The 25,185-nt window shown below is 40.3% G+C and overlaps 1 protein-coding gene across 4 annotated transcripts in view; it reads left to right on the top strand.

Moving 5' to 3' along the window:
- Positions 1–25,185, top strand: part of NCOA7 (nuclear receptor coactivator 7) — an 82,712-nt gene that overhangs the window by 37,933 nt on the left and 19,594 nt on the right. For all 4 annotated transcript variants that reach the window (XM_033054562.2, XM_033054563.1, XM_033054560.1 and 1 more), the window contains exons 3-7: positions 4,179–4,432; positions 21,262–21,341; positions 22,116–22,223; positions 22,979–23,077; positions 24,130–24,255. In XM_033054562.2, coding sequence (XP_032910453.1) covers positions 4,179–4,432; positions 21,262–21,341; positions 22,116–22,223; positions 22,979–23,077; positions 24,130–24,255 — 667 coding nt within the window. The remainder of the gene's footprint in view (positions 1–4,178; positions 4,433–21,261; positions 21,342–22,115; positions 22,224–22,978; positions 23,078–24,129; positions 24,256–25,185) is intronic.

The following is a 25,185-nucleotide window of genomic DNA, read 5'->3' as shown; positions in this document are numbered from 1 at the left end:
TTCTAGTGGAAGCTGAGCAGATAACATCACCTCTTTTTTCTCTGAGCTGTTTTCTTTTTACTCTAACCACCTACCTTGTAAGTGTAATGGGAAATTCAGGCTGTTTTAGTCTAAAAACTAGTTATTTGCATTTCATAGGCAGTCAAATAGAGTTGGGTCTGGAAGATGAAGTAGGCCATTTCTTGGAATCTTTCCTAGTTCTTTTTCTGTAAGTCAGTGCCCAAGGTATTAAACAGCCAGTTGTAAATTAATTTAAGTAAGCACTGCCTACTCTGAGACTGTGTCCATTTCAGATTATTAGTCTTTATTATATTAAATGATCTTTGTACTGCAGCAAGTTTTGCTTTTGCTGGTAAACTTTGTATTTGGACAAACTTAGAAAATGCCTTACTGGTTTTGCTCAGAAAGCATTTGAGGCATAAACTCAGAAGAAATGTTTTGCCTGTCAGAATCAATTAGCTTGAGAAATTTTATCTGGTGTCCAAATGAAATGACATATGTGTAAGACTTTCTTCATAAATAGGAGTGTTTTTACAGATAAGATGCTTGTTTATCCTGCCCTCCCTGTTTCTTTCTTTTTCTTTCTTTACCAGCAGCTTTCTTAGTGAAACACAACATATCCATCAACTAATACTGAAAACTAAGCTTTTTCTGCAGCAACACTATGAATTCACTTTATGCATCTTGTTTTGCCTGAAAGGTTTAATAGTTTTGTTTTTCGGTTTTGTTTTGTTCAACTCCCTTTTACTTTCATAATTATTAGGACAAAACTGAATTTTGGATTTGTTCACATCCCCTTAAAAACTGAACAAACCCACTCAAAATCTTCCAAAGTATTTGAAAAAAGAAATAATTGAACAAATTGTGTTCTTAAAACCATTGTCCTTAGCACTCATGTCATGAAGGCTCGGAAATAGCTGCGAACTGGGAGAAAGTAGATTAGACTTTCAGCCCCCACCTTCTTTAGGAGGTGACAGGTTTGAAATCTGAGCAGGAGAAGGACTGGCAGGTTGTGTGGGATATACAGGCCAGCATGAGAGAAGAGTAGGTGGAGGCTGGGGATGGAGTTAAAGATGCAGTAAACCCTCCAGCTGTGCTCTTCAGAGCCCAATCTCTGCTGCACTGTATCAGTGTGCATTAATAATGAATTGCCTTGTGTGAATACAGGCTTTGCTTTACTAGGAGGATGCATAACGTTAAAATGCATAGGTTTGAGGCTGCTGTTACGCCTTTAAATGCTGTTGAAGACTTGTTTTGGTTCCTTGGGATATTACAGGCAAGGCTTTTCAGGAGTGGTGAATTAGACGGATTTGGGTGATTTTACCAGGCTTTAGAAGCCTCTGGAAGAAGCATCTTACAAGCAGAGATCATAACCCTAGAGTTGCAGTTACTCTGAGTCCTGTCTGGAATGTCATGGATATTTGGTCTTAATTTAGTCTTTTTTCCTAGTGCCAAGTTACCACTTTTGAAGTTAGATGGTCATGGCCTTGAAACAGAGCAGTGGGCAGGAGGAGTAAGCCTGGCACCATCTGGAAATCTGATACCTGCCATGGGGATGGAATAGAAATTATGGAGTGCCCAGATTCTTGATGATACTTCTGAAGGATGCTGGTGGCACTGTCCATTCAAAGAAGCAGCAGCTGTGTGCTGGGGATGCTGTACCTTGTGTGATGAGTCCCCAGTGTGCTGCAGTGATGGGAATGCAGCAAGGGTAAACACTCAGGACAAGAACCAGTCAGTCGCATTTCAGTGAGTTGGTTCAGTCTCTCCTTTCTGCTTTCCTTTTTTCTATCACTAACGGACCCGTTCTGTTTTAGCTCTTTATTCTAAAAGTTGCCAGGGGCACCTTTGAAAACTCCAGTTCAAATGAGAATGAGACAGAAGCTGTTAGTATTGTCACAAGGACTGCTGACCTCTAGAGAGGTTTTTCTCTTTGTTCTTCTTTTTCTTCCCTGCCAAAAAGAGTTCTATGTTTCCATTTGTTGGCTCTTTTGTTGTTTTGAGATGCTACATTCATACTACAGAAAGCTTACCTAACAGAGTTTGTGATCAAAACAAATCGACTGTGAATCTGAAGACTGAAGTCTTTGATGCAGTGTGAGTAGAAATGGGGTACCAGTGGATGCTTGCTAGTTCTCATCTACGGAAGAAGGCGATTTGGGTATCCTGTCATATGCACACACGGAGGAAGGTCATTGAGTCACTAGAGTCAAAAGTCAGGAATGTGGCTCATTTAGAAGTCTGGAATCAGGTATAACCGTAGTAGGAATATGCCATTTCAGCATAGAGGGCTGTTTTGCCAGGATTTACACCAGAGCTAAATATATACATTGTGCATGCAAAGTGTTTGTAATGTTTGTGATTGCTACAGCAGCCTTTCATAAGGGCTGTGGCTTATTAGTTCAAAATAAGCCTCCTTTGCATATGCAAATTTTCATTAGTCTAGTTTAACACTTATTTGAAACACTTCATTTGTTATATAGATGTAGTCACTTTTATCTTTTATAAATCTCTGTATAGTGTTTTTATATGTAGTCAGGACTGAATCCATAAATTTCATATACAGTCACTGTCTCTTTCTAGCCGGAGCATGAGCTACTACTACTACTAGTTATCTTACAGATCTGTCTTATAGGGGTTGAATGAATGGGGAACCACAGCGTCCCCACTGAGTTGGCTGCAGGATGTGAATCTTCCTATTTTGGAACGCACTAAGAAATATCCATACATACATGTGTATTAGACACAGTTTGTAAGACAGTATTTTAAGTGTTTCACTGGAAGGTGTGGGTCACATGTAGTCTGAGAAACTGACCCTTCTCAGTCTAAATGTTCTTAACTTGGAACTGGTTTTAATATTCTGTTTTTTAAGCAAGGTGTGTAGCCTGAAATGTCTTTCTAAAATTTGCACTTGCTCTATGTGTTTATTTTTATGTTGTAGTCTAAAAGAATACATGAAAAAATATAAACATAAAAGGCAGAAGAAAGAATCTCTGTAATTCCTGCATTATATGAATAACTTAATACATTAAGTTTTCACTTATTTAAGCTACTGCTGTGAGTTCATGTAACCTTTACCCATTTGTGGTGACTCACTGGTTGTCCGTATTTTCAATGTATAATTCTTCCTGTGCACAAAACAAAGTTTTTGGCATCAACAAGATAATTACACAACTCACTCTCTTAGGTACCTTGTAACCAAGAAGTTAATGTACTGAAGAGAAGCACCGTTAGATAGATCAGTTTTTCGTTTTGTATGATATGAGTCAGTGATTAACTGGGAACTATTTTAGTGACAGTGACCCTCAACCCATAAAGTCAGTCTTCACTCTCACTAAGAAAACTCAGTGCTATAGATGGTGATTTAGCAGAAAATACTGTGTTAGGATTCCTGAAGCATCTTTCTCACTTGAACTGTGCTTTAAGGAGTCTTCTAAAAAGAAAATACTCTTGTTACTATAGTGATAAGTTGGAAGATTTATAAGCAGCTCATTAAGATTTCTCTCAGAAGAAATCTAGGCAGCTGGAAAATGTTCTGGCACAAGCAGTTTGTGGCCACATTGATCATGTTGCAGAAGGAGCTCCTGGTTGACACTTGGAATACCAGCTAGTGTGGGTTGTGCCCGAACAGCTGTGAAGTAGCATGAGTGGCCTCTAGGAGATAACCTTGGACAAAATGGAAAAAGGTAACAAGTTTATTTGAGAACAGATGGTTTTATAAAGCAGGAGCTGTGGAGTGTGGAATTGTTGTTAGCTGTTGTGTTATATAATAGTACATTGTGAGCTGACATTTTATTTTATGCCAAGCTTGGTCTTGAAAACACAAATTCAGTATCTTGATTTTACATTTAGATGTATGGTCTTTTTAAATGCCCCCAGCTTTTCAATGGTATGTTGTTTTTTTGGTTTTTTTCCTCTGTTCCTTCTCCTCAGTAAACAACAGTAAAAACTTTACTACCTTTTTTGTTATTCTTGAGAAGGTATCCTTGAGATTATGATATAATGGAAGAAAGATTATCTTAGTTACCAAGTTACTGATGCCAAGTGTGTGATTTTTAAAGGGTTGTAAGGAATTCTGATATTAAATTCATTTTTAAAAAGATCAGTTTAGACAGTGAGTTAACTTGTCTCTAAAGGTTGCCTAAATCTTAATGTGGGTTTCTTTTCTTTATGCACAGTTTGAAAAAGAAAAGGCAAGTCAAACAAAGCACTGAGACTGTCTCTGCCAATTCCCCTGGATCTCCTGTTTCCAAAACACCTTCTGAGAAAGATGCTGAAAGTAAAGTTATTTTGGAGCAAATCAGTTCCTCTGAAGACAACTGTAAATTTCCTGGGGAAAAGGAAACTGCTCCAGACAAGGAAAAGAAAAAGAAAAAGTACAATCAACTGAAAGACATCAGACGCACAGAACTTAAAAGATACTATAGTACCGGTAAGTTATGTTAATGCTGTAGTATTTTAAAATGTGTTTGTTCTGATAGCTTGCTAATGTGTTTTTCTCATATTCTGTAGACCTTTCTTAAAAGGATAATTAACTTTGGATATCCTTCCTATAAAAGCAAATAGAATTACATAGTTCAAAATATCTGCTACTAACTTAAACCTTGCATTCTCACAAAAATACCAATATCTTAGTTCTAAAACTCAATGCTATTATAGGCAGCAGTTAGTTTATTATTGCATTTTATTTTAGTTATTTTTGTTATTTGTCATCAATGTGTTATGGGGTTTAGTTTTTTGGCAGGGCTATTTCTTTCATAAATTGATGTATACTGTTTAAGGCTTCAGTCTAAATTGATATTCATGTTTGTGGAAGTGTGAGGAAGTAAGTAAATTAAGTACGTGTATTTAAACAAGATGTCAAAGAGCTTGTGTGATGGGTTTTTTCCCCCTCACCCCTCCCAGATGTCCAAGTAACTCAAATTCCATTTTAGTTTTTTTTGCAAGAACTTCAGAAAAAAATTAATTGTAAATTAATACATGAGAGGAGTCACATACACATCTGTTTGCAGTTCTGGATTGTAATTTGTTAGATACTCTTAATTGATTTTAGATACCATTTATGAAATACTTTTCATTCCAGATTTTGTCTTGGTATTTTGTTGGAATGAGTTCTTAGATTTGGAGAATTCTGGTTCCATCTTGTAAGGAATCCTTTCCCAAAAAGAAGGAATAGAACAGAATTGTAGCAATCTTCAAAGCAGACTTCTTTACTGCTCACACAGTGTGTGCATAGATGGCTGACTCCTAAGGAGGAGTCCTCTTTGGGATAAAAAAAGAAATCTATAGTGAAAATGTTGTACGTAGAGTGGCCATGCAGACTAGCCCACAGCCAAAGAACGCCTTTTATGAGGCAGTATAGGCCTTGCCATAAAGAAGATAAACCCTGCAGTAATGCTTCCTGTCAAGTTCGAGGGTTTACAGTGATTTATTGATCAGGCTGTAACTTTTGGCAGATTTGAATGTGATGAGATCAATAATTTGAAAACTAAAAGAACACTTCCTTCTCTCTGTCTGAAGTTTTCACCACACTGTTCTGGAAATATAATCTGTAAAAGGAAGATTGGAGAATTGTTAATGAACAAACCTGTAAATTATTTCTGCTTTGGTAGTATGCTGATACAAAAAAAACCAAACACACCAAAATATAAAGTTCTGCTGCATTCCTAGTAAAGTGCTTCTGCTGAGAAGTACTTGTTGGTTTGTACCTAGAGGAATTTAAGAGATTTGTGAGGTAGCTGAATTTGTTTCTCAAGTTTTTAATGAGTTAAACTTAAAAATTCTGCAACTGTTGGCACTTGGGGTGGCAAGATGGGGGCAATGGCATCACTCCCTGTCACTGAAGAATGTGGCAGTGCTAGTTAAGGAGAAAGTAAAGATTTCTTTGTCTTTGAGTTGTCTTTGACTTGTAATCTAACAGTCAGAATAAATTCAGGTTTTACCTATGTATGTTTCATAAGTGTTCAACAGTTTCGTGTGTACTGGGATGACTTGAAATGCTACTGATCATCATATAGGTGTGCAAAGTTTCTGGGTTCTGCAGAAATGCAGAATTTCTGTTGAGAAATAATTTAATGCTGCTGTTGAGCTGCGCACAGACCCAACTGGCAAAACCCAGAGAGATAAAAACCACCTCCTTGTTTAAATGCCTTCTTTCGATTGTTCCTAAAGGCTTTTACCCAACTGGAGCATCAAATTGCAGTAGTGAAAGTTTAAATAGAGGCAGAAAAGAGTTGATTGTGTCTTTTCAGTAGAACTGTTAGTTGCCATGGCACTGGACTGCATGGCTTATACTGCCTTCACCCACCACAGCTATAGTTCACAGGGTTACCTCCTTCACTGTTTGTTACTGCTGCTCTCCAGAAAGCTGCCACCTTTTGCAACACCTGAGTACTTTCTGAGAGCTGTCTGTACAACCACAACCATCTGAAAGAGCTGGACTTGTTTAAATAGTTTGCCTTTTACCTGCATATGGCATGGCAGAGGATAAACCCATCTGTCTTGCTGAGCAAAGTTCTGCCAGGTGTACATTCAGCGATTCTCTGCTGGAAGATGTGTCAGCTGCAGTGGTGGGAAGGGAAGGTACTGCCAAATCTGTAACGACTTTATATTTTCATTGTTGATATGCTTTTATATGAAAGTGCCTGAGAGGGATTATCCATGCATATATGTGTGTCTTAATTACAGTAATTTCACGATTACAAGCCACACAGTTTTGACTAAAATTTTGCTCCCACCCTGGAAATGCGGCTTACACTCAGGGGCGGTGAATAATTTTCTGACATTTCCAATCCCGGAAGTGCAAATCGAGGTGCCGAGTCAAGCACCTGCCAGTAAAACCCGACTTTACCCCATTGTTACACATTGGTTACTCTGTTTTGCGGCGGGTGGAGCCGGGCTCCATGCCAGCAGCACTGGAGGGGAGGCGGGGGAGCTCCCTCCTTCAGGCAGCGCAGCCTGGGGGAGAGGCCGGGGGAACTCCCTCCTGCTGGCCCTGCGGCTCGGGGGGAGGCGGGAGGCTCCAGTCCCCTCCTGCCGCGGCTGTGGGTGCCAGCGGGCTCCATCCCCCGCCTCCCACCACCACCACAGTTGCTGGCGGGCTCCGTGCCCCCCTACCACCGCGGCGCCGGGCTGGGGCGAGCGAGTCCAGCGGCGATCAACCCCGAGCGGCCCCACCGAGTGGCAGCGCCGAGCTGGGCCACCTGGCCCTGTCGGCAGCCCCGAGCCCTCACGACCAGAGCTGAGCCAGTAAACCCCGCCATGCTGCGATTCTGTTACTCTTTGGCAATTTTGTTGCACACAGGTCCTCCCTGCGAACGACAGAGCGGCTTATAATTGAGTGCGGCTTGTGTATGGACAAAGAACGAAATGTTTGCCAACACCCGGAGATGCGGCTTATGTCAGTGCAGCTTGTAATTGTTAAATTGCTGTATTTACTGTTGGGGATACATATACCTAATTTCCCTCTCCCCGTTATCCTGTCTTTTTTTCCCCTCTGACTTCTCCCATTATTGATGTTTCTGAAGTGCTCTGACTAAAAACTAAAAAACATGCGCTTTCTCTCTACTAATCATTTTTCTATTTATGTTTTTTGAAGGGCTTGGGAGTTTTGTTGTCTGTTTCTGCCCAACTATCTCGCTTTGACTAATGTCTAGAACATGGCAGAGGGGCTGGAGCTAGATGATCTTTAAGGTCCCTTTCAACTCAAACAGTTCTATAATTCTAATTTTATTAAAATATGACACAGTAATTACTTATTTTTTCCCCAAAAAAAGCTTTCTGCACTTTATCAAAATGTTTAAATTTATTAAATGTAGCAACAGCCTTGTGTATTCCCATGATACACCCAAGCTTTGTGGCTTAATTGGGGTTCTGTCATTAGATGATTTGAATCCAGAGGAGTTGTGTCTGTCAGTCTAACAGAATGAAGACCACTGTCCTCTGAATAATCTCATGCTAAATCCTTCCTTATTTATTGTTCTAAAAGATGGGGGAAGGAACATCTCATTATATTTTTTTCTTGAACACCACATCCCTTCATTAGAGGCTTGTGAATGTGTTTGCCTTTTTGAATTTGTAAATGCAGTGACATCCTGACTCCCACTTTGAATACTGTGCTTTTTAATAGATTCCTCCAGGCACCAATTTTGTCAGGAAGGATTTTGTTGACTCAATAATTTCTTCTTCTCCTGCAGAAGGACTAACACAGCATCTGAAGGCTGTGCAGAACTGGAGGTGGTTATCCCTGCCAAGCTTTGTATAAAAGAGAGTGGTTAAAAGACTTGGGTTATTTGAGGAAGGTGGAGGCACAGGGGTGCCGCGAGGAGCTCCTCTCCTGCATCCAGGTGTGGCGTTGTTTTCATACTGGCAGCCGGTGGGTGGCACCGCCGAGCCGCGGAGGAGGAAGAGGAGGAGGCGGTGCGACTGGGGCATCCTCTAGGAACGCATCCTCCCGCATCCCTCTCCCAGCCAAAACTGTTCAGTACAGCATATCGGCTTGCACTGCAGTGACACCCTTACAGATAACCTGAAGTTGTACAGGAGGGATCGTTTTTCTTGAGGCACTACTAAGTGGCTGAATAGCTCCTACTGCCAGAAAGTTTCTCCAGTATGGCCTCATAGCTTCCTTTCCTCTTAGCACTTGCACTGTTCTTCAGTGCAAGTTCCATAAAAATTTGCAGCATTCAGTCTCCAACTCTCATCCTATAAGACACTGCCTTGCAGATACAGCCCTCGTTATCTTGCCTTGGAACAACAGAGATGCTAATACTGCTTGTTGTTTTTTCCTGAAGATTGATGGAAATGGCACTCCTTTCATTATATTTTTGCCATATCTTCTGGCTTATGTGGTAATCTGCTTTTTAACTTTGTCTTATTTTTTCTGCTGTTGTTGCTGCAGTAAACAGCTTTCAGATTTCTGAGGATATGTCTGTCTGGCACAGTACATTGATTGTGTAGGTGCTCTGGCTGCTGTACTCACTGCAAAGGATGCTCTCCCAGCTGACCCCCTTTTGCAGCTTGGCTGCTTGATTCTGACATGCTCTCTCTGGGAAGCTTGTATTTATTGAAAGATGTTGATTTGACTCTTGTGAGATTAGGAAAGCACATTTCCTGTCAGGAGTTGCTAAACTGGTTGGAGAAATTTGTGTTGTGCCAGTGAAAACACTGAAGCAGGTAAAAGTGTGAGCTTCTGAAAACAAGCAGTGTAACAGTGGTCAAAAACAACACTAAATTTCATCCATATATTTATTCCAGCATGATATAATGTGTCTTTCTATCAGATATGCATAATATTCCTGGATTCCACTGATTTTGCTTGAAAATCTAAGCAGGCAACATATGTGAGGAATTGATCTCCATTAAAGAAAATGTCATAAAGAAAAGTTTGGTTTAGGTGGCTTGTTCCATACCACAGAGTTACTTTTGTCAACAAAACAAAATCCAGTTGACTAGCTTATCATTCTGCTCTGTAATAATAAAGCCATCCTTTTGCATTCACTGTGTAGCGCTCAATTTCTGCAGGAGCGGGAGGTGAGAGTAACAAAACCCCCTCTTATTTGTAGCTCTGATTTACATCAAAACAAGCAGGACTCCTAAATACCATGAGAAGGAAAGTGGTATATGCCCATTTAATGAGATAGTGTATCACATATTGAGCAGGAGGTGCCAGAGTATCTCCCTAGGGCAGAAAGCAGATGCCTTCTTTTTGACTTGTCCTCCCTGCCACTCCCTGCAGGGAGTGTTACAGGAGCAGTCCAGCATGTGTACAGTTACCAAGCCTCTGATGTTCTGGGTAGATGACCAAGAGCGAGTTCTAGTAAGTAAAGCATAGAGGGCATAGCAATATTCATTACTCATTACGTGATGAGATTGACCCTGACTGACACAGAAACAGCAGAGGCAGCTCCCATGATACCAGAAGTAGTGCTTTGTTTCAAAGATCTAAGTTGCTTGCAATGCAGTGAACATTTATAGAGAATTTAAATGTAATGAAATGGTGGGACACTTGCTGAACACACATGGAATAACAGGTCGTCTGCTAAGTAGGCTTAATCTGAAGTGGACCTTTTAAGACAATATTGAGTAAAACATGGAAACTTCCTTCTGCTTTTGAGTCCTGGTTTTGTCTTTTGTATTACCTGGTACAGAACAGTAAGATGCAGTTGAGGACCTAATTAAGGTGCTACTCATGAAAAGAGAAGAAAGAGTTTTTTTAAAAAAGAGAAAATCCGTGTAAATTTTTGCTTGTAGCTAGCTAACTGTAATCAGCCCTAATCTCTGGGGGCTTGATTTGGTCAGCCTTATTCGTGTAGCAAAGTGCTTTCTATTCTAAGTAATCCAAGTGATTTACAAAGTGGGCTACTCAGTGTTGTATGAAGTTGCTTAATGCAACAGTAAGAACAAGATCTAAATTTTCCCAGGTTCTGAGACCTTGCCTTAGTGTCTGTGCTTCAGCCCATAAATGACTGTGGATATAAGGAGGAATGAAAATGGAAATAATATGTTTCTTTCAGAATGAAGATCTCAAATAAAATTGAAGCAGCATAGGAAGAAGTCAATTTGTTTATAGTTGCCTGTGTAGGATACCAAGGGGGTTGGAATAACTTGCATATGAGGGTAAACTGAAGGTAGTGACTGGGCAGTGGCTGATTGGGAAGCTTCAGGGAGCTGGTTTATTAGCATTTTTTATAGAAACCATGTGGAAAGAAAAAAGTGGACAGAAAGGCAGCTGTTTTCAGGTGACTTGTTTTGGAATGAGGACAAATGGTCTTATCCCACTGTATCAGTGTTAAAACCACCAGGTTATATTCAAGCTGTGCTGTTAACAGATGTTTGCTGGAAACAGTTGCACAGAGAAAGAATGCCTTGTCCATAGGCAGGAGAATTTAATCTGAGTAGCAAGTACCAGTAATAATGTTGTTAGCATTTAAGTTCTGAGAATTTGCGTGGGAATGTCTTAACACTGGGTAAGCTCCCCATGTGTGGTGTCCTTTTCAAGTTCTCATCTTGGTGGATAAGCTTTTGTTTGTTGTTAAACTAAATAAAAGATGCAAATAGTTGAAACTTGATGTTTTGTATGTAATAGGTATTGCCCATCAACACAACCGTGGCATTATTAGCACCATGCTCAAAGCAAATGAGCTAATCCCCGTGGCACACATGGCAACCTCATCTTGAGACAAAAGATGGAGCTGTTTGTAAGTCTGCATTTTAGAAGGAAATGAAGCTATATGGGTATATGAAACCAACTTGTAAACTCACCTCTAGTCAGTAATCTAATGTATGTTTCAAGTAGGAAGCAAGGGAATTGGATGGGAAAGTAAAGGACAGAACATGAAAACTGTCCAGGAACATAAAAATTTCTTACCTGCATTAAGAACTAAAGAGAAACTAAAAATAATTTTAGCTCAATATATGTTACTAACAGTTGAATTTTCAGTTATTTTTTTCACATAGGAGTCCTGAGAGTTTATTGATGAATTTGTGATAACTGATGTGATTTTTTTTCTGTGAGCCTTTAAAAAAGGTTGGTACAAGTTTTTGATATTCCTTCCTTAATTTTCAAATATTCAATCAAGGCGAATTGCGTTTGTAAGCATTACATTGCTGATGTCATGTACTAGTATTTTGTGAGACCCTTGGGTTTATATTCTAGACTGTCTTAAATTTAAAATTTGAATGGTAGATCCCTCTGGTAGGATGACCAAGTGTGTTTAGTTCTGAAGGGGTCAGAATCTTTCTGGTGATTTAACACTTTATAGGTGAGGGGGTAAAGCACCCACCACAAGTTACCAGTGCTGAGTTACAGTAATTTCACGATTATAAGATGCACTGACTATAAGCCGAATCTCTGGGTGTTGGCACCTTTTCATTCTTTGTCCATACACAAGCCGCACCTGGTTACAAGCTGCACGTTACAATACAGGGTGTGATAAAAGGTATCTCTTCTATCACCATCTGTTGAGGATGGGGGCAGTGATCCTTATCTCCATGGCAGATATTCTGCTACTGGGCCATCCATTGAAACCAGGCAGGGCATTGTTCTTTATCTTTTCACAACCCATCCTTCCTCCAGCGAGTCATTTTCTGCTAATGGCCCATTGAGTCCCACTGTGGGACTGATAAAATTACTTCATCCCATTGGAAGTTGCTCCAGCCAGGGGGAAGAGCCCAACATTTCTTACCAAGATAAAAACAGAGGTTTTGGGACACTAAGGGAGCCCCTTTCTCCACTGCACTCCAGAGGAAAACCGGATTTCTCCACATCACCACTGGACCTCCGGAGGGAAACTGCACCTTCTGCAGGAGCACTGCTTCAACTGAATCACATCTGTCACTGCAGGAGGATGCAGCCACCATTTAATGGGACTGCTACCAACACCCTGCCTGACAGGGTGTCAGGTTGTACTCTGACTTTGCCAGGGTTTGGAGTTTGTTTCTTTGTAGTACTGTATTTCTATTTTAATTTCCCTAGTAAAGAACTGTTATTCCTAATTCCCATATCTTTGCCTGAGAGTCCCTTGATTTCAAAATTGTAATAATTTGGAGGGAGGGGGTTTACATTCTCCATTTCAAAGAGGAGCTCCGGCCTTTCTCAGCAGACACCTGTCCTCCAAACTAAAACAGCAACTTTTCATTCTTTGTCCATATATAAGCCGCACCTGATTATAAGCCACACTTCGGGTTCGGACCAAAATTTTAGTCAAAATGGTGTGGCTTATAATGGTGAAATTACTGTACATGGATTGAGTGGTAACTTGAGTACAGGCATATTACATGTTTTAAAGGTAGATTGCAGACCAAAGCTTTCCAGGATGAATGGCCTGTTAACTATGAAAAATACTTGGGGCACTTGATGTGCCTATTTACCTGACCATAAACTTGGAAAACATCATTTTGGAGGCAAAAACATAATACAGGTACTTGAAAGTTTAATGCAAGTGAGTAAAAGGAGTTACGTTGTGACTGTGTGACTGCTGCTGAACTGTGGCTACTGTCCAAGCCTAGTGGTGTGTGTGATTCCAGGGTGAAGAAGTGCTAGAGGGGCAGTAGGATCCCACAAAGGCCACACCTGGATGTCTGGGGAAGATTATGAACGCAGTGAATTTTGTGAAAGCGTCCACACTCCTGTCCTCTTTTGAACTGCTCATAGTTCATGCATTTAGAATGATCTACCATATGCTTATCTTGCCTCTCCTGGGCCGTGCAGGTTTCTGTAGTATCTTTAGGTGAAGAGTGCACAGGTTTGCTACCCTTTTCTTGAAGAGCAATCTTGCTTCTGCTGGCTTTGTTGGGTGGCCATAGGTTCTTGTATAAATAACTGAACAGTCAGTCCCTACTCACCATCTGCAAGACTCCTGTGATTTTTCTTATGCATTTCTTTGTTATTTTCTGTCTGGTTGGTTGGGTTTTTGTTTGTTCTTTTCTCTCTATAAAATATTCCTCTTCCACTGTTTCCAGGCTGAAGATCTTCAGTATTCTTTACATGTAAGCTGTTTCATGGCTTTGCTTGTCCTTGTTAGACTTCTCTGGACCTCCAGGACCCAGGATGCTGGAACAGGGGATGTTTTTGCTCTTAATTCAGATTCTCTGACTTGGGTTACTGTGAGTTCTATGTAGCACAGCTCAGGGAAGAAGGAAAATGTTTGGTGACTAGAGGGAGTTGTGAGAGACTACTTTGGTCATAATTCTTCTTGAGGGAGAAAAAACCCGAGAACCGTATCCTTAATTAATTGTAATAGTAATTGAAATATCATAGCAAAGAGCTTTGACAGGCTCAACAGACCAGGACATGGAGAGAAAGAAGTGGAGATTAGAAATCAGGGATATCTTTTTAACAGTGGCATAAATTATTGAGGCAGAAAATTAAAAAGTGGTGTTTCTGTCATGGGGGGAAAAATACCAGGATTTGCTATTTTACAAAGTTGTGTTCCACTATAGCAATTACTCAAAGTAAGATTTAAGGCAGTGACATCTTGTGATACATTCTGGAAAGGTCAGACTAGGGAATGACAGGCTGATGTTTGGTTAGCTAAAACTGATCTCACTGCTGAAAGAGCCAGGTGTGTTTCCAGGGGCTGTCTGTGTTCCCAAGGCCTGAATTTTCAGAAAGAGTGAGTGCTTATGCTCTTAATTATATTTAAACTCAGATGCACTGAACATCTCTGAAAAGTGGTCCCAGAGGAAGAGAGGAAGGCTGTGGAGCAATTGGTCCTATAGCCCATGGTGAGACTGTGACAGGTGTGCATGTGCAGGAGTTGAAAAAGAAGCGTGTCAGGAGAATTATTTAAAAGAGTTGTCATATTTCTGCCAGGGATAATGAAGGGAAATACGTCTTTGTGGTTAGCAAATTCATCACTTCCAGGATCCACTGGCTCATCATGCCTAGGGTAGTCTTGATTTTCTAGGTTGTGCCAGCTGCCTGCTGAGTCTTGTGCTTGCTGAGCACGGGTGCCCTGTGAAGTTAGTCTCGAGTACCTGCAGGGTATGTGCAGCTCTTCGGTGGCGTATCCTGCGCTAGGATAAAGAGTTGGACTCTCACAGGTCTTTCTCTTCCATGTTTCCTGGGAGGGCTATCAACCAGGCAGATTGGATCCTTTGCCTTTTCCCTGACCCAGGCTTCCAAACCTGTACCCTGCAGTCCTCTGCAGCACCCAGGTGTATTAGTTCTCTCCCCTTCCTAGTGACTCACCATAGCTCTCTTGGGATTTTCTGCCCTCAGGGAACAGGTAGAATATTCTCATTCTAGTTTCAGACATTCTTCTCTAAGACCAGGGATATTCATAAGCCAAGTATGTAAGGAGCACAATATAGTGCATTTGAAATCATACTACAGATCTCTTGGTCTCCAAGGAGAGGCATGAGGTAGTCATTTTTAACCTGCATAACTCAGGCCTGGTATCCTCAAGGCAGCCCTTTAATTCCTCTTCATCTTCTCTTCTTTCAATTTCTCTTCTTCAAATTCTCATACTGTGCTTGAAAAACATTGTTGAAAGTTAATATAAATGCTCTGAAAAGCAGCACTCCCTTCAAGTGCATTTAAACAATAATACAAAGTTAAACCAGATCTTTTTGATCGTGTAATGCCCTCACTCTCAGCTTTCTCTACTGACATTTCCCAATATCTTCTCAGTATGTTGTGATGCTCTGTTGCAACTTGTTGGGTCACGCTTGGGATCAGTAGCTTGTATAAACTGAGTTGCTCTTTTCTGTGACTTCTGAGGATCTGTGTGATGAAGTGATGACAGTGAGCAGCACATCAGATGCTGATGCCATCTCCAGACACAAAAACATGGGCATGTGTCCTGTATCTTTAGAATCTTCGTGATTTTCCTCTCTATTTTCAACCTATGACCTTGTAAACACCAATAGACAGGACAATGCAGTACTTGATTTCTCCTGACTGACTTACATGGCATAGCCTTCCCAGGCAAGCTGTGGTATGTTCAAGTAGCAAAATAGTGAAGAAATTTTATGGTGATACTTTAGTGAAAGATGTGTTTAGATGCTGACATATTCCTGAACAGGATTTGCAAGTAATGCTGTCAGACCACGAAGGAGCTAAAGCTACTTCTTGGAGATGAAGTAAATAAAGAAGAAATTTAAGTTCCTTAAATATTTGCAGATTTTCATGTGGAAGCTGCAATATGTGAATATTGCATGAATATCAGTAGTCCAGTTTTTATTGAAGTGTACCTAAAAATACCTAATAGCAGAAGGAGTTGCTACTTTTTTAATCAGTTCTTTGAACTGATTGTCATTTTTCATTGAGGCTCTGTATTTTCTGGCAATCTCTTTATTCCTTTGAAAGAATTGCTTGGAAAATAATTAGCAGACAGTCAGTTTTTATTGAGAATGTTGTTCAAGGTATAGATATTTCAGAATCATGTGTCTGGATTTGTACTGATCAGGGAATTGCTGTTTTCCTATGTCAGGAGAAGTCTCACTAATGAAGAAGCACAAGCGGGGTTATGATAGATGACAGCTGCCCTTTTGTTTCAAGATACTTCAGCAGTGGCAAAGAAGGAAGCCAACTGATATGATTCAGTGGAGTAAAAATAGGCAGAAGTAAAAGTGAGGGCTTGTCAGGAGACTCTGGGGAAAGTGGGAAGCAGAAAAGAAAAATAGATATCTGAGAAAAAAGTGTAGGGATTTTTTATTTCTCTTTTAACATGGTAGCAGTACACTATCCAAATCTGATTAGGGCATGTTTTTAACTTGCTGGCTTTCTTCAGGAGATAGGTCTGATCAGATGGCCAAAAAAGCCTTTTTATATGCCCCCTAACTGCTGCAGCTGCAACTGGCTAAAGGAGGGAATGGGGCTGGGGTGTCTTTCTCAGAGGCTGTTGCAGCTGAAACATCAGAGTGGATGGAAGGTGTCCCAAACCAGGAATCTGGTCTCTGTGGTAGTGGGGTTCACCCACGCTTGATAGGAGCTGAAAGAAAGACTTTTATATAAAACTAGTAATTTTAATGTGAATACTGTTCAGTTCATCACTTTGATAGTCATGAGAAAAGCCAGAAAGACGCTTTAAATCACAATAACATAATCCAGTGCGCAACTTTGCACATAGCAGAATCATTGAAAGTTATTAAAATGTCAGGGTAGAAAGTAGGAATGGAAAAAATTGTTCAGATAAACTGATTTGTCTTCCCCCTCTATCATCCTAAGTTTGTATTTCATATTAGAATCACTTAAGTGATATTTACTGTACTGCATCTCTGTCACCATAATTGGTATCAGACCTTATTCACTGATAAGGAAATTACCCCCGGAACCCTTGTTTGCTTAATTTCTTATCAGTACCCTGATTAGGTTACTCGGAGGGATAACTGTTCTCCCCTTAATTTATTATGTTTCTGATTCTTTTAAGCTACCTCTAGGTTTTCACTCCTTTGTCATGGTGCTTGGCAAGACTTACGGTAATATAATTTTATTGCTTTTAACAAATCTGTAATAGAGATGTGGGACTGGAATGTCCTGAAACAGCAGTGATGTACTGAGCAACGTGGAGAAATGATTAGTGTATGATGTGGAAAAATGACTAATACAGGTTTAAGGAAACCCTCTTTCTGTCACCAGCACAGATTATTGGGTTTTTTCATAGCTTAAAATTTCTGTTTGGTTTTACTTCCTCCATCTCAAAAGGATGTGGTAGGAGAAGAAAAGGTAACAAGAAGGCCAACCTGTGTGATCAGAAAAATAGTCGAATCCAAAGTATCGCAGTATTAGTCAATTGGAAAAAGTGAAATAACTAAGAAAGGAATGCTGGAAATCTGTGACATCATGAATGGTATGCAGAAAGTGAAAAATTACTATTTATTTGTTCACCCTTAAAATAGCATTAATTAGGAAGTTCAGTGAAATTAAGTATGAAGTACAAGAAGGGAAACATTGCTTTATGAGCATCATTTCAGTGTGGCATTCATTGTCATAGAACCGATGTGGAGCTCTTGAAAGAACAGAGCAGTACAGTGAATGCTTGTGTGGGCAGCCCAGGAGACTCCTGATGCTCCTTGATCTATTCTATCTTCTTACAGAGCTATTTACACAATTGCAGAGGTGTAATTCTCCTATCATGCGTCAAGGTCTTTTGAGTGATAAACTGATTGACCTCTTTATCATACTCCTTCAATAGTTGGTTTCCAAATTACTCTTAGGTAATTCTTTTTTGTAAGGTTTCCTGTAACACTGCTAAATGAAATGTCAAGAGTCTGCTAGGAAGCTGACATAAAAATATACCATTAAGGGCAGAAAAATTCCCATTCTAGACCTGCCTGTTTTCAGTACGCCTGTATTTTTTTCTTACGTGTTCTCACTTGGCATTCTTCTACTCACTGCTTATTATCTTACTATTTTTACATAATTCTTAATTTACAAGTTTCCCAAAACCACAGAGAGGTTCAGTCCACCCACTCTGCCCTTTGCCTAAAAATGCAGTGTGATCAAATTTGCATTAGCACCTAGTCACTTCTCATGGATGTGCAATCCCGTCTCCAGTGTACATGCAGTGCCGGAAAATTTGGGAGGCAAAATCATGAGCCATTTCACCACTAAGCAAATGTTCAAGTTCAAAAAGTAGCCAAAGGCAATTGTTTAAAGCCTGTGGAGCTCTTCATGTAGTTCTGATTGAAAGAAATGTGGTTCCTGAGGCTTCCATCATGCCTGCATGTGCTCTGGGTGTGTTTGTGGCTATACTAGAGCTGTCTGCCCTCAGATCATGTAAGAAAATGTTGGGCTTCCTGGAGGAGAAATAAGGGAAGATAAAGGGAACTGAAGAGGCAGTATATTGTGGTGTGCTGCTTTGCCAGGCTTTCCAGTCACTCTGCTGTAAACAGTTCATGGCCTTGGCCTCACCACATGCAGTATATGGGCTTAGCAGTACCTGTCAGGTTTAGTGGATTCATTGCAATTTTTTCTTCTGAAGGTCTGAAATTTTTATTTATGATTTTAAATCTTTATACTCACAATTAAAAACATAGACTAGTTAAGAATTCACACTATTCAAATAATTAGGATGTGATTTTGAATTGCCCAAACCTGTGTAGTAGTTAGGCATAATGTATGGACAGTGCTCTCAACCCTTTGTTCCTGGGATAGAAAAAAAAGGGGCAGTAGGGGATAGAAGAAAAAGGTATCCAAACACAGAATGTCAGATTTTGGTTTTAGGACACAAATTCACAGACTGTGACTGCTTCTTTTAGCCTGTAGCTAAACAGACTACACAACATGTATTCTTGCACACAGTGTGAAAGTGTCTAATTGTTCGACTTATTTAGGATTTATTAACATTTATTGACAAAAAAAGCACAGTATTTTGTTGAATCTAAACTCAGCTTGTCTTTTAAACTTCTCTTTTTCTTGTCCTGCGGTTAGAGGTTTTCAACTATGTGTACATATTTAGTTCACTCTTCTCTATTGTACCATGCTTGTGTTCAGAACCTTACTAAACAAACCAGGTTCACTGTCCTGTCAACCAAGAACTAGAGTGTATTATATGTCTCCTGTGAATGCAGTATTTCAGGTTATAACATTTTCCTGGACAGTATTTTTTAATCTCCAAACTTAGCAGGCAATGCAGTTAGGAGGGCCTGGAAAATACTGCTGTTTCACAGAGGGGGAGAGAGGTGTCCTGCCTCCCAGGCAGGCAGCTGCAGGGGAGAAAGCTGTCTGTGTTGCTGTTTTGTGGTCATTTTGTGCCACAGTGGCATAGTGGTTGCTGTTGTGGTCAGCTCTCCATTTTCAAACACAAAACTTTGGAACAAAAAATGCTTAGCTAATAGCAAATACTATAAGCTCTTCAGCGAAATTGCTTTTATTGCATATTGTTATTTCTCCCGTCTACACCCAGGCTTTTTCTCATTCAGCAGGTGCAAAATCTCTTTCTCTCTGTCTACATCTCTCTGGCCTACTTTATTTTTATTCCCACCCCTCCAAGGTCATACTGGTGCAGAGATTATTGCTCTCAACTGTGTCCTACCTCGTGTACTGTTTCAGACATAAACAAGGGTAAAATATCTGAAAACTTGTTTACCTTTTACAGCTTAGACTAAGTAATTTACTAGAAGGTGAAGTCTACCTTTCTTGTCTTCAGGGAGAAATCACAAAAAGTTCAGGTAGTTTTAATTATGTGGTATGACAATTGTGAAAATGCAAATGGTCAGAAAAACACAGTAAGAAAGCTTATTTAAAAAGTTTCGGTGTGGGTGTCCAGTCTCAGAGATTAAGTGTCTGATATAATTGAGTCATGCTGTGTTTCAAAATGCTATCAGGGAAAAGCCAGCGTCGTCCTGATCTTCCCCTTCCTCCCACTGTCCTTCATGCCATGTACACTGTGTGCATGTACTGAAACTGTCTGTGTTTGGTTTCTGCGTGCTTTCTGCCTCTGTTGCCGTATCTGTCATGTCCCTAACCAATGCACTTCTCATGACTGCATCCCTGCCAGGTGGTGGGTGGGATATGCCAGCAATAACACCTGGATGCATGTCCAGGGCTCCTGTGTGTCTCACCTGACTGAATGAGCAGCACACTGAAGCAGCCCCACAGCATTCATCTTGCTGTGGACATGGGCCAGCAGAAGGTTCAGGTGTAGCACACTGGGCCCCTCCTTGTTTCTTGTGTACATTACAGTGCGGCAGGTGAGTCCTCACCCTTCCTTTTACTATCTGCCTCTTGCTCTCTGGAAATAGCAAAGGTTGCAGCAAAGACTGCAAGTCAGAAGCCCTGCGCTACCATTCCCAGTCCTTTCCTCCCTGATCTTCCAGAGCTGCCAGTTTGGACCACAGGAAGAGTCCTCCCAGGACAGCGTGTCCGTGCTCTTGGTCCTGGCTGCTGGTTTTGCTGGGTCCAGCCTTACATTGTCTTCTTGCATCTCCCCATTTCTTCCGGGCTGCAACATCCTGCTGGAGGCAGTGGGACCTTCCTAAGGGCTTGGGGGCAATCAGGCAGGGAGAGCCATGAATTGCCTCCTGGCGCCCCGTCCCCACTCCTGGAGCTGGGGCTGCATGCTGCCCTCGCTCCCCCCAGGTAGGCTGCACTGGGCTCTGGGTTTGGAGGGGAGCCCCGTGAGACTGGGGCTGGCTGGGGAGCTCCATCCTCCCTGAGGTTTTGCTTACCTACTGGTGTTGCAAGAATTGGGAATCTCTACCCTGCTGTGGTAGAGAGCTCTGGTGCTGACAGCTTGCAAGTGCCTTTTGGGTCCTGCAAGGGTTTCTGCAGCTGCAGTGGGTTCTGTGTATTGCTGCTGATAGACAAAGTCTTCTGCACAAATTTTCTGCTTTCTCATGCTTGACTGTATGCATGCATGCTTTGCAAGACTCTTGGCACACTTTTTCCTTCAGAGATAAAGTAGTGTTGAAATACAATGTACTGGTGGTGAAGTGGTGATTAACCAGTATTTGTTGTGGTTGTACCAAGGCAGTATATGTGTATATTCACCTGGCAGTACAAAGTACTTGTATGCAAAAGCTGAATTGTGTAGGAATCACGGAAGAAACCATGGGAGCAGTTGTGTATTGCTATGGTATCATATACCACATATCATATCATATACTCTTGCAGAGTTTCTGAACGGTTATTAAACCTGCTGTACTTGAAGTTTTCTTGCCTTACAATTCAATCTTAAGACCTAATAGGCATTTTAATGTGTCCTCTTGTTCTTCTTCACAGCTGCAATTTGCACATACTGTAGATCTGTTTCAAAACATGCTGAAAGGTAAACATCTTGACAGTCAATTACTTGGATTTTTTTTGCTCTTTAGATGACAATCAAAACAAAAACAATGAAAAGAAAGAGAAGAAAATGGTTTCTCAGAAGCCTCATGGTACCATAGAATATACAGTAAGTACTGGTGTGTGGTGTGTTCATGCCTGCTTTTTGAAAGTGGAGTTGTTGAGGTTGAGGGGGAGGCAGTGGCACAAAACTGTAAGCACTAATTCTTTCTCAGTTTGCACCTATCTCCATAGCTAGGGTCACATTCTGAATCTCTGTTCAACCCAGGATCTCTGCCTCTTGCAGCTGCCAGTTCCATTTTTACTTCTGCATTATGGCTCTCTAATAGAGCAATGGTTTTGTTATTCTGAAAAATACTTCCATTCTTCAGTGTTGATTAAGTCATCTTGTGCTTGATGAGATCTGTTTCTCTAAGCTAGAGCAGGACAGCAGTGTGCTAGCTCTGCCCCAAATGTCTATGTGAGCCCTCAGGTCCCTAAGTGCATTCCACTCTCTACCATAGCCTCTGTGGAAGGTGGTGTCCCAGCTGGGAACTGCACAAATGCCTGACATTCTGTGGCTGCTGGAGGTGTAGTGAACTTTGTGGTGTATGACCTTCTCCCCCTTGCCAAACCAGTTCTAAATACAGTTGTGCTTCTTTAAAGTTTTAAGAGAAAAGGAGAGGGACATCTGTAACATCTCTCCATTTTATCTACTGTATAGTGTGAAAGAATATTTCTGTCCTTTTTTTTGACAGGGGTTTATCACCTATTTATCAGCTATTAAATAGATGGGGTTTTGAGGTCATCAAGTCTGTCCCTGTAAACAATCTGTTAGATGGATTTAGTTCATGTGTGGTGCTGTGTTCAGTATGGTATCTTAGTCATCAACTCTTTTTTTCAGGCTGGAAATCAGGACACCATAAACAGCATAGCATTAAAGTTCAATGTCACCCCAAACAAGCTTGTGGAGCTCAATAAGCTTTTCACACAGACAATTGTGCCAGGCCAGGTAAATTTTTCATTTATTTGGGTTTTTTTAAATACATAATTATTTGCTATGTATGTAGAAGTTTTTTACTACTTAAGTGTATCTTTTATGTGCTTGGATACAAGGATAATGGACAGTAATTTAAAGCCCTCACTCAAAATGAAACTCAATAGATTATTACTTAGAATTAGAGTGAGGGGGAAGCTTTGTAATTGCCATATCTGACTTGTTATTTATGTACTGTCACTAAAGCTTAAAGATGACTCTGAAGCTTAAGAAGATAATACAGCTGTTGCAAGGGAGTTGGACTATTGGGAAGTCTGGATAAATGCAATCATAATGCATTAAAGAATTATAGTTAGAGACAGAATTTGAAATGGCTTTGTGCTGTTATGTTGGGTATTAGTCAGTCTCCTGTAAGATGAGAAATAAATGGAGAGAGACATTTTAGGAGAGTCCAGTACTGGAGATGCAAGTGTGGAGATTAACAATTTATTCATTAAGAGCAAATCTCTACTTCTGCTTGACAGCCATAACGAGGTTGAAATGTCTTGGTTTGCAGATAGAGTAACTGAGGCACAGAGAGATGGTGACTTGCTTAAGAATACCCAGCAGACAAAAGCTGGAATAAGGAAATTAGTTTCATTTTTCTGAGTGTTTTTAAGGTGCACATTGCAGATATGAGTGATCAGTATTGTGTTGCCTTTCTAACAGAACATAGTTAAAACCTTTTAAAGCTTTTGCCTCATTGTTTTGAAATACCTGTTTGTATTTAGATTCTCTTTGTGCCAGACACAAGTGCTGGGAGACTGTCTTCTAGTCCTGGTGCTCCTGTTTCTCCTTCATCATCAGATGCTGAATATGATAAACTCCCTGTAAGTCAAACATGGTTCACTGGTCTTAAACTCTCAACACATTTTCTAATTCTGAAGCTGAAAATCAATATGTAAATAGCAATTTCTTTTGAGTTTATAGGCCTTGTGTGTAGTGTTGTGCATTAAATTAGTTTGCTGTACTACAAAATTTACTATTGTCTTAAAAATATTCCAAATTAAGGAAATGCTGAGTGTGGAAACCTGTTGCAAGTTCAGTTGGGCCCTATGTCTATCAAAACTACTAAAAATAGTGTAGTGCATAATCTTTAAAGAATAGAATGCTGAATATGAGCAATTATTTACTCTTTCCTACTGGAAATTCTTTTGCTGCTCTGCAGTCCAGAGCCTTGATCCTGCATCGGCATTCTGGAACAGGGAAGGCTGTTAGTTTAGTTTGAGCAGTCAGTTTCTTTCTAGTTAAACAAATGGTAGTGGTATCCATATACAGACTTGTCTTTAGACAAGACTGCTGGATTTAATCTTTGTGAAAGACCTCGACATAGCTGATCTTCTATTTTATTTAGAAGGGCGATTTGCTGTGATGGTTTTTAGATAGTACCTTTAGGCAGTTTAGCTGCCTTTAACATCTTTAACATCTGCTGAGGTTAATTTCAAATACATCACTAATCAAAAGTGGAGAGAAGCTTGGAGTGAATAATTGTGTTTAACCTTAGCCCTATGTCATCTGCATGGGGAATCATACCAGTGCCCTGTGATCAGAGGTCTTCAGTGTAAATGATGTGTTAGGGCAGGCCCTCTCCCTGGTGAGAGTGTATAATTGGATTTTGATGAGCTGACCTTCCTTGGTGTTTTTTAATTTCTTGCCCGTTATTTGTATGGAGTTTCTTGTAAGGTTACAAGGATTAGTGGTTTTTTTTAAATACAGGATACTGAGGGAAGTGTGTATATATACCTACATACGACCATTGCTTTTCTTCCTTATGCAAACAGAAAATAATTGTTTGAACCCAGCCTTTTCAAAAGGTTTTCAAAAATCCAGAAGTATATGATTCTGGTCCTGTTGCTCTGCACTGAACTTTTTATTTTCTAAGGATGCTGATTTGGCAAGAAAGGCTTTCAGACCTGTGGAGAGAGTCCTGTCCTCTACTTCGGAAGAGGATGAGCCTGTGGTTGTCAAATTTTTAAAAATGAATTGCCGTTATTTCACAGATGGTAAGGTAGGTGGAACCTGATTTTTGGGCATTGTTTGAAATTCTCTTCGGATAAGTGAGAGATGAATACTTGGGCAGTCAAATGTGCTTCATGTTTTTAAAGAATGTAAAAGTTATGTTTGCTTTATCTATTACTGCTGTGGTTTTGGTAATATAATGTATAATTTTTTCTTGTGTGTTGCTAGACACACAGAGAGAACTGCACTTCAGAATTATGACATGTCAGGATTAGTTGTCCAGGTCCATCAAATTGAGCAACAGCTTTATAAAATGAGTGCATGCCAATCTATTTCATTTATGACTTGAAGATAAACTTTAACTGTTTCCAGAGCAGTGTTTCCAAATGTCTATGTTGCTTCTGCACTTGCTAATGAATGTTGTGCAAGTCTAATAAAAAGATAAATATTGCATTATACAATCTTTACTTTCTGTTTCTTGTTACATTAGCCAGGACTACAATCCTAAACTACAGCAAGTGTTTTAGAAGCAAAGGCACAATGTTTGGATTGTATTTTAGCCCTTTTCTCAAGGTTGCAAGACACTGTCTTCCTAAACTGCCTACTTTAATATGTCTGTCCTTGTTGACTCTGGTTTCAGTTAGCTGTCTGCGTGTTGGGGTTTTCAAGTTCTCTGGAATTTATTAACCCTGGAGATGCTAATCATTGTAGTTGCAACATTTTTTTTCCCTTAGTCTTGACTTGTAAGATGGATGTGTTTACACCTATAGTTTCTGGTTTCTTTTTGCATTGAGTGGATGTAGACTGTATTTAACAACTCTGCAATTTTACAGTCTGCTATTTTGTAGAATGTGATAGAGGATTACTTGATGTCTCGCATGTAAATTAGGGCAGTACTATGTGATGCTTGTTAGGTGCAGAGGATACAGATTGCCAATTTTATGGCTGCAGAATGGAAAAGGTAATTTTCAGTCAGAGC

This window comes from Catharus ustulatus, chromosome 3 (genome assembly GCF_009819885.2).
Source record: "Catharus ustulatus isolate bCatUst1 chromosome 3, bCatUst1.pri.v2, whole genome shotgun sequence".
NCBI classification, from domain to species: Eukaryota; Metazoa; Chordata; class Aves; order Passeriformes; family Turdidae; genus Catharus; species Catharus ustulatus.
This window is presented reverse-complemented; position numbering and strand designations above follow the sequence as displayed.